This window comes from Talaromyces proteolyticus, assembly GCF_021365285.1.
Source record: "Talaromyces proteolyticus strain PMI_201 chromosome Unknown BGW36scaffold_10, whole genome shotgun sequence".
NCBI lineage: Eukaryota > Fungi > Ascomycota > Eurotiomycetes > Eurotiales > Trichocomaceae > Talaromyces > Talaromyces proteolyticus.
The window spans coordinates 2,050,765-2,060,684 of NW_025764286.1; the positions used below are offsets into that span (position 1 = coordinate 2,050,765).

Consider the following 9,920-nt stretch of genomic DNA (forward strand, 5'->3'; position numbering starts at 1 on the left):
CATAGAGCTTATCGGTCACTGTGGGGACCTTTTCATGCTTCAATATCGTTAAAACCACCACCTAGGATGTCCTAAGGTGCGATAAGAGATTCACGAATCTCACGGGAACCTAATAACTACCTAGCTACAGGCATTCAACATCCCCTCAACCTACCATTGCTTCAACTGCAGAAAACTCTAAGAAGTCCATCAACCAACAATATGGGAAGTACCAACCAGGAGTGGGTGAGCGAGCCTATTGCCATTATTGGCTTGAGCTGCAAGTTTGCAGGAGATGCCTCCAGTCCGGAGGAGTTGTGGAAGATGCTGGCCGAAGGCCGAAATGCCTGGTCTGAGATTCCACCTACTCGCTTCAACCCGAAAGGGGCCTACCATCCCGACTCGGGGAAGCTCAGCACAGTGAGTTGCTTATATCTAGTACTTTGGATAAGAGGGAGGGTAGAGACTGACAAGTGAGGGTCGACTTAGACGCATGCCAAAGGAGCACACTTTATAGAAGAGGATGTAGGGTTGTTTGATACCGCCTTCTTCAACTACTCGGCGGAGACTGCATCGGTAAGAGATATCAAAACTAGATGGAGTGTTAGTCTGAACTGACTAGGTCTTCTTGTCCTAGGCGATGGATCCTCAATATCGGATCCAACTTGAGTCTTCTTACGAGGCCCTGGAAAATGGTAGGCGAAGCACTACTACCGAACCACATGACTCTAGCCACTAATCAGCCGAACGATTGTAGCTGGCCTTTCCATGTCGCAAATTGCGGGCTCCAATACATCCGTGTTTGCAGGCATTTTCACTCACGATTACCACGAGGGGCTGATCCGGGACGAGGACAATCTGCCCCGTTTCTTGCCAATTGGTACCTTGTCCGCCATGGCGTCAAATCGCATCTCGCACTTCTTTGACCTTAGAGGAGCCAGCATGACTGTAGATACGGGCTGCTCGACGTCTCTTGTAGCGCTACATCAGGCGGTGCTCGGCCTGCGGACTGGCGAGGCTGATATGTCCATTGTGAGCGGGTGCAACCTGATGCTTAACCCAGACACGTTCAAGGTATTCTCGTCTCTGGGACTGCTTGGGCCCGACGGCAAGTCGTACGCCTTTGACTCGCGCGCCAACGGTTACGGCCGTGGTGAGGGCGTGGGCACCATTGTGATCAAACGGCTCAGAGACGCCTTGGCGGACGGTGACCCGATACGCGCCGTGATCCGCGAGACATGTTTGAACCAAGACGGCAAGACTGAGACCATTACATCGCCCTCGCAGGATGCCCAGGAAGCTCTCATCCGCGAGTGCTACCGACGAGCTGGCCTCAGCCCTCAGGGTACGCAGTACTTTGAGGCGCACGGCACAGGAACGCCCACGGGTGACCCCATTGAAGTGTGTGCTATTGCCGCCGTGTTCGCAGCGGCAGACCGCTCCGAGAGTCTCCGCATCGGGTCCGTCAAGACCAACATTGGGCATACGGAAGCCGCGTCCGGGCTGGCTGGCTTGATCAAGGTAGTGCTAGCCCTAGAGAAGGGTCAGATCCCGCCCAGTGTCAACTTTGACAAGCCCAATCCCAAGCTGAAGCTGGACGAAAGGGGTCTCAAGGTAGTAACAGAGCTGGAGCCGTGGCCCGCTAAGGGCCATGAGCCCCGTCGTGCTTCCCTCAACAGCTTTGGCTACGGCGGAACCAACAGCCATGTCATTCTCGAGGACTCCAGGACGTGGACTGCACCGACTCCCATCAAGATGTCCCTCGGCTTTCACGTTGGCGACAGGAGTGAGGTGCTCGTCTTCTACGGGCGCGACGAGCAGGCATGTCAGCGCATGGTATCCAACATGAAGGACTACCTGAGGAGACGCAAGCTAGAAGATCCGGACATGGGGGTGAAAGGCGTTGTCACGCTGATGAAGAGCCTATGCTACACGCTGAGCAGACGCCGTACGCGCTTCCCTTGGGTGTCGGCACACTTAGCCCCGTACTCGGACAACCTGGACCAGGTCATTCGGGCCCTGGACGCACCGCTATTCAAACCCGTGCGTCTTCCTGGGCGCGCACCCCGCATCGGTATGGTTTTTACAGGCCAGGGTGCGCAGTGGTATGCAATGGGCCGCGAACTTATTAATGCATTTCCTATTTTTCGATCAACCCTCTTCGCGGCCGAAGTCTCTCTGCGCGGCTTTGGAGCCGACTGGTCTCTCATGGAGGAGCTGGGCCGCGACGAAGCTTCCTCGCGTGTCAATAGCACGGCCCTAAGTATCCCCGTGTGCGTTGCTGTGCAGATTGCGCTGGTGCGGCTGCTCAGGTTCTGGGGTATCTCGCCGACGGCAGTGACGAGCCACTCGTCCGGCGAGATTGCGGCCGCGTACACTGCGGGTGCCTTAACCCTTCGCCAGGCTATGGCAGCTGCCTACTACCGCGCTGCTATGGCGGCGGACGAGACCCTGATGAACAGATCCGGGCCTAAAGGCGCCATGGTAGCGGTCGGGGTCGGGTACGAAGCCGCGCAAGGCTACATAGAGCGGACGACTAGTGCCAGCGGCAAAGCTGTGTTAGCTTGCATTAATAGCCCCAGCAGCGTCACCATTGCTGGCGATGAAGCGGCCGTGCAAGAGGTAGAGGACTTAGCCTTCGCAGACGGTGTATTTGCCCGTCGCCTGAGGGTCGACACAGGTTATCACTCACATCACATGATGCCTATCGCCGAGCCCTACCGAAAAGCTCTCCGCGCTGCCCTGGGCAGTGATAACGATGAAAACAAAGATGAAGCCGAGCACAAGAAACGACTGGCTGCGGAGGAGATTCCCGAGGGTGTGCACTGGGCAGAGCCGTACAGCTCGGCCCTGCGTACTGCTGTCGCGGCTGAAGAGCAAACGATAAGTACGCAGGGGAGCATCACCTTCTCGTCACCAGTCACAGGCGGTCGTATCGTCCGCCTCGAGCAACTTGCTGATCCGGAGCACTGGATATCTAGCCTGCTGCAACCCGTACGATTTGTCGATGCATTGACCGACATGGTTCTGGGCGACATGGATGAGTCGGGAACTAGTGTTGACGTGATTCTCGAGGTAGGACCACACACAGCGCTCGGTGGTCCCATCAAAGAGATACTCTCGGAGCCCGAATTCGAAGGCCTCGACCTGGCGTACATGAGCTGTCTGGTGCGCAACGAGGACTCGCGCGACACTATGCGCACAGTGGCGCTTAATCTCCTGCGTAGAGGCTCGGAGGTCAATCCAGCCAACATTAGCTTCCCATGGGGCCAGTGGCCATTTGACCCCCGTGTGTTGACTGATTTGCCCTCGTATCCGTGGAATCACAGTGTCAAGCACTGGCTCGAGGCACGCCAGAACCAAGCCTACCGACAACGGGACCAGGAGCCGCACGAGGTTCTCGGCGCGCTGACAACTGGCACGAATTTGGATTCCGCCTGCTGGAGGCAGCAGGTGCGGGTGTCGGAGAATCCGTGGCTAAGGGACCACGTCGTTCAGGGCAATATACTGTACCCTGGTGCTGGCTTTGTGTGCTTGGCAATCGAAGGCATGAAGCAACTGACGGATATCGAGCTGACTACCAATAATAATAACAAGATTAGCCAAGTGACGGGTTATAGGCTGCGGGATGTGAATATGCTCCAAGCCCTCGTGGTGCCCGACAACGCTCAAGGCGTCGAAATACAGACGGTGTTGCGGTCCGTGGATGACGAGGCGATTGGCTTTCGTGGCTGGAAGCAGTTTGTGGTCTCGTCCGTAACTGCGGACAACCAGTGGACGCAGCATGCCAAGGGGTTCGTCACCATCGAAATTGACGTCGCTTTCCCTCCCGCTAGCACCACGAGCTTTCTAACAGACTCCGGCTACACGCGACGTGTCGATCCAGAAGACATGTTTGCCATCCTACGGACAAAGGGTCTGAATCACGGACCCATGTTCCAAAACACCACGAGCATTGTGCAGGACGGCAAGTCCAAGGAAGCGCGCTGTGTAACGACCTTCGAGATCGCCGACCTGGGGCACAAGCACGTACTGCATCCCACCACGCTGGACTCGGTGTTCATTTCCTCCTACGCAGCACTGCCGGGAGTAGGCGTTGCCAGCGATGACAGTCCTAAGGTGCCGCAGTCTATCCAGAAGCTCTGGATCTCAAGCCACATGGTCACAACTGCAGGCCACAATTTCACGTGTAACACCAAGCTGCCGCACCGTGACGCGCGCAGCTACGAGGCCGATGTTTTCGTAGTCGACGGGACCGAAACCGTGCTCGAGCTGCAGGGGTTCGTGGGCCAGTCTCTAGGCCACAGCGCGACTGATGGTGAAGCTGCGCAACCGTGGACAAAAGAGCTATGTGCCGAGGTCGAATGGGCACCTGACTTAGCACTCTCGCTGGGGTTACCAGGTGCGCTAGCTGCCCTGAAGAAAAAGCTAAGCCCGCCCAAGGAGATGGAATCCGAAGACAGGGAGGTGCTAATGGCCTTGCGGCGTGTGTGCGTCTACTTCTGCCACGATGCGGTGCAGGCCTTGACAGAGCAGGACGTAGCTCGTCTCGCACCACATCACGTCAAGTTCTACGAGTGGATGCAAGGCACACTGCGCCTCGCGGCCTCGCGTCGCCTGGGCGCCGATAGTGACACCTGGGCAAATCATGGACCGCAGGAACGTCAACAACACACAGCCCTAGCGGCCACACAGAGCGTCGACGGCGAGTTGATATGTCAGCTAGGGTCCGTTCTGGTGCCCATATTGCGTGGCGAGCGAGCCCCGCTCGAGGTCATGATGGAGGGCCGGGTGCTGTATAAGTACTACGCCAATGCCTTCAGGATGGGACCGGCCTTTACACAGTTCACTTCATTGCTACGAGCCGTTGCTCACAAAAACCCGCGTGCGCGTGTCCTTGAGATCGGGGCGGGCACCGGGGCGGCCACTCGCCACGCACTTACAACGACAGGCGACACAGCCATGGAAGTTGGCCCCCCTTGTGAGACATGGCATTTCACCGATATATCTTCTGGGTTCTTCGAGGCAGCCAGGTCCGAGTTCGCAGCCTGGGGCGATCTCTTGGAGTTTGATCGGCTCGACATAGAGCAGAGCCCCGAGTCGCAAGGGTTCAATCTAGCAAGTTATGACATTGTCGTGGCCTGCCAAGTGCTACACGCAACGAAGAGCATGGCTCGTACCATGGATCACGTGCATAGGTTGATGAAACCGGGTGCTACACTTCTGCTGATGGAAACAACCCAGGATCAGGTCGATCTCCAGTTCATCTTTGGCCTGCTTCCCGGCTGGTGGCTTAGCGAGGAGCCTGAGCGGAAGTCTAGCCCCTCACTGTCGGTTCCTCTATGGGACAAGGTTCTCAAGGGCGCGGGTTTCAGTGGTATCGATATTGAGCTACGCGACTGTGAGACAGATGAAAACATGTATTCTATTAGCAACATGCTGTCAACGGCACCTGCCCAACCCTTCAAGCTATCCACGGACAGCATTGTCGTCGTCATCAGTGGCAAGGCGCCTCCGCCCGCCGACTGGCTTCAGTCTCTGCGGGAATCCATCGCTAATGTCACAGATGGCGCTCTTCCTGCCGTCCAAACCCTTGAGGCGCCTTCCATCATGCCGGAGACTTACAGCACTAAATTGTGCGTGTTTGTAGGCGAGATTGACCAACCCGTGCTCCACACCCTCGATGCCGTCGGCTTGCAAGGCATCAAAGCCATGGCGACTGGCAGCAAGGGCCTTCTCTGGGTTACGCGTGGCGCCGCCATCGAATGCGTGAATCCAAGCCTGGCACTGGCCACCGGATTCTTGCGCGTCTTAAGGTCCGAGTACGTAGGCCGCCGCTTCCCGACTCTCGACCTGGACCCCAACACCCCTGTGTGGTCGGAACCGGGCACCAGGGCCATTGTGCATGTGCTCCAGGCTTGCCTGGGCACTCCTGACGACGTCTACTCCATCACGGCCGAAGCAGCCCCAGTAGAAAGCGAGTTTGCGGTGCGGGATGGCCTCATCCTAGTTCCGCGTGTATCCAAAGACGTAGTGCGCAACAAGATACTTACACCCCCGGCACCAAACTGGGCTGTGCCTGAATCCATCCCTGAGGCAGCCCTTTTCCAGGACCAGTGCCCGCTACGCCTGGAGGTTGGCATCCCGGGCCTTTTGGATACCTTGGCATTTAATGATGACAAGGATATCGGCGGCAGTGACAACACCCAAGCTGACACGGTGGAGATAGCGCCGCGTGCATACGGCCTCAACTTCCGCGATGTCATGGTAGCTATGGGCCAGCTGCGTGAGCGTGTCATGGGCCTCGAGTGCGCAGGCATCATCACGCGCTTGGGCAGCGAGGCCGCGGCTCAGGGCTTTGCTGTGGGCGACCGCGTCATGGCACTGCTGCTTGGCCCCTTTAGCAGTCGTGCCCGAGTTAGCTGGCATGGCGTCGCACACATGCCCGAGGGCATGAGTTTCGACGACGCTGCGTCGCTTCCCATGATATTCAGTACCGCCTATGTTGGTCTTGTTGAGGTGGCACACCTCCAGCGCGGCCAGTCGGTCCTGATCCACGCTGCTGCTGGAGGCGTGGGCCAAGCAGCCATCATGCTAGCCAAGGACTACCTGGGCGCCGAAGTTTACGCCACTGTCGGATCTCAGGAGAAGCGCGACCTCCTTACACGTGAGTACGGGATCCTTCCCGAGCGCATATTCAACAGCCGTGACGCATCTTTTGCGCCAGGGATCTTGGCTGCAACGAGTGGACGCGGCGTCGATGTGGTGCTCAACTCTCTGGCCGGGCCGCTGCTACAGGCTGGCTTCGACGTGCTTGCCCCCTTCGGCCACTTCGTCGAGATTGGCAAGCGAGACCTGGAGGGAAATAGCCGGCTTGAGATGGGCACCTTCTCACGGGTTGCGTCTTTTACATCTCTGGACATGATGACTCTGTTGCGCGAGCGAGGACCCCATGTACAACGTGTGCTTGGTGATGTGGCACGACTTGCTAGAAACAAGGCCATTGGACCTATTCACCCCGTCACCGTCTTCCCCATGCAGGAGGTCTCAAGGGCTTTCCGCCTCCTACAGACCGGCAAGCACACGGGAAAAGTCGTGCTGTCAGTCGAGCCAGACGAGCAGGTTAGGGTGGTCCCACAAGCTGCGACGCCTAAACTACGGCCGGACGCCTCCTACTTGCTTGTGGGGGGCGTAGGCGGCCTTGGCCGATCCATTGCGCACTGGATGGTAGACCACGGCGCCCGAAACCTCATATTGCTATCGCGTAGTGCAGGCAAGCAGAATTCAGGAGCATTTGTTTCCCAGCTGCGACAGGCCGGATGCCGCGTCGTGGCCGTCAGCTGCGACATCGCCAACAATGAAGCCCTAAGCAAAGCCCTTGGTAGCTGCGAGCGTGACGAGCAGCTCCCTCCAGTACGAGGTGTCATCCAAGGTGCCATGGTGCTGCAGGACTCTATCCTCGAGCAAATGGCGCTGGATGATTGGCAGACGGCTATTCGACCAAAAGTTGCTGGCAGCTGGAACCTGCATTCGCACTTCTCGCAGCCCCAGTCACTCGATTTCTTCGTCATGCTCTCGTCGCTCTCGTGCATTCTCGGCTGGGCCAGCCAGTCCAACTACGCGGCTGGCGGATCCTACCAGGACGCACTGGCGCGTCACCGACAAGCAACTGGGCTGCCAGCCGTATCCATCGACATCGGCATCATCAAGGGTGTGGGCTACGTCGCTGAGTCACGCGCTGTGTCCGACCGCATGCGCCGTGCCGCGCAGTCGCTCATGATGCCCGACGAAGCTGTGCTGCGTGCCATTGCCGCCGCCGTCATCCACCCCTTTGACCAGCCGCAGATCCTTCTTGGACTGAACTCGGGCCCAGGGCCGCAGTGGGATCCCGCGAGCGAGTCGCAGATGGGTCGTGATGCCCGTTTCGTGCCCCTCAAGTACCGCAGGCCACCTAGCGCCCAGGCCCAGCAACTCGGCGACGGCACTGACGCTGAGGCCAAGCCGCTCGCTGCCCTCCTGCAAGAGGCCGGCTCGCGCGACACAGCGGTGCAACTAGTGGGCAGTGCCATTGCCAGAAAGCTAGCCGATATCTTCGTAATTCCCACGGATGATATTGATCTGGCGAAGCCACCTTCCCTGTATGGCGTCGACTCACTTGTCGCTGTCGAGCTGCGTAACATGCTGATGCTCCAAGCTGCCTCGGATATCTCCATCTTTAGTATCTTGCAAAGTTCGTCTTTGGCCACCCTGGCGAGCGACGTGGTGGACAAGAGCCCGCATGTCGAGATAAGTGTGTAGTGTTCTTTTTGTGTATCATGACATTAATACGGCCAGTATTTTTTTTATTCTGACAAATTTAGGCCTGTTTCAATCATAACGTTGCTACAAGTGTTTTATTCTTTTCATTATTAATCTTCCTTGCTGTGGCATGTGTGACTGACGAGGTCATAAGGAGTATATGATAATTATATTTTTCTATTCACTATTATCTCTTTTTTTCATTATATTAAAGTTAGCTAATTAATTAATTAATTAATATATATTCTTAATCTTTTAATAGATTAATTATAAAGTTACTAAAAAGATAGATTTCAAATAAAATTAGATTATAGTTACTAAATGTAACGCCCCTATTCGAATGTACAGAGGTTGGTGTTGATTCTATATAGTGCACGTGACGCGGGTGCTAGTGAGTTATGTGTCTAAAGATATCGCTCATAAACACTAGACCGAATCCTTATAGTAAAAAGGAGTAGTGAATAGCTATCTATATATAGGGCATATACTAGTGAAGCCTTATTTAATATAAAAATCAATATATTTATATTCTATCAATTCTAGTTCTTATAGTTTATTTATTCTTATATTAGGAAGAATCTATTTATATTAATTATTATATCTAAATATTAACTTTAATCTTATTTAACTTATTTAAATTCTTTATCTTAGATTAATGATTTAATTGACATATTTATAACTAAAGAAAGATTTATTAAGATTTAAAGGATGAGAAACAGTGAGATTAAATAAGATAATCTTATAAATATATATTTAATTAATATTATTAAGAATACAATTAAGTAACTGATTAAATTTAAATAAGATTTTAATAAATATATATTAGATAAATTATTTATTATAATATTTGAATAACTAGATTGATTAAAAGTGGACTTTATAATCTAAAAGATATAGTGAATAAAGTAACTATATATTAAAGCTCTTTTTTAAAAAGCTAAGATACTAAAAAGCATCTTAAATAATAACTCTTTAGAGTAGAAAGAATGATTTATAGGAATAGAATTAGTTCTTTAAGAATTATTAGATACTTTAAGTATAGATTAGAAGAGATCTTATATAGAGATATATAGTGATAATAAGTCCTTAAAGATGGATCTTCTAATCTTTAAAAAGAAATTGTATTATAAATAATAGATATTTAAAAATCGTCTAAATATATATTTTTAAAGAAACTGTTGATTCTTTGATAGAGGAAATATCTATAAATAAAAAATCTTAATAGTTATTAGTATTTTTGAAGATAATATACTAAAAAAGTAGACTATCTATTAAAAGAATAGTGTAAAACTTAAAGATATAATATAGAAATGATTTTAAGGATTTATAATGAATTTAATTAAATCTATAATCTTAATTTAATAAAAGATAAATTTCAAATTTCTAATAACTTAATAATAGGAGAATTAGATAATAATTAAATTTAATATTATTTTTTGTAAATAGAAGGATTATTTAGATTAATAATATATTAAATTCTAAAGATAAATATATCTTTATAATAAGATTCTTTTAGTAATTTATAGAGAACTAAATAAATATCTAAATATTCTAAAGAATTATAAAGATTTTATATTCTATATTTAGACTATTAAAGATGATATGCTAGAAAGATAAGTAGTTTTAAAATAGGATAAAAAAAA

At 51.7% G+C, this 9,920-nt stretch overlaps 1 protein-coding gene across 1 annotated transcript; it reads left to right on the plus strand.

Moving 5' to 3' along the window:
* Positions 1-201: 201 nt before the first annotated feature.
* On the plus strand, positions 202-8,277 carry BGW36DRAFT_302036 (uncharacterized protein; the record flags this gene model as incomplete). Its single annotated transcript, XM_046211742.1, has 3 exons — positions 202-399; positions 469-555; positions 712-8,277. The coding sequence occupies 3 exons, from the start codon at positions 202-204 to the stop codon at positions 8,275-8,277; spliced, it is 7,851 nt and encodes a 2,616-aa protein (XP_046069175.1).
* Positions 8,278-9,920: the final 1,643 nt, after the last annotated feature.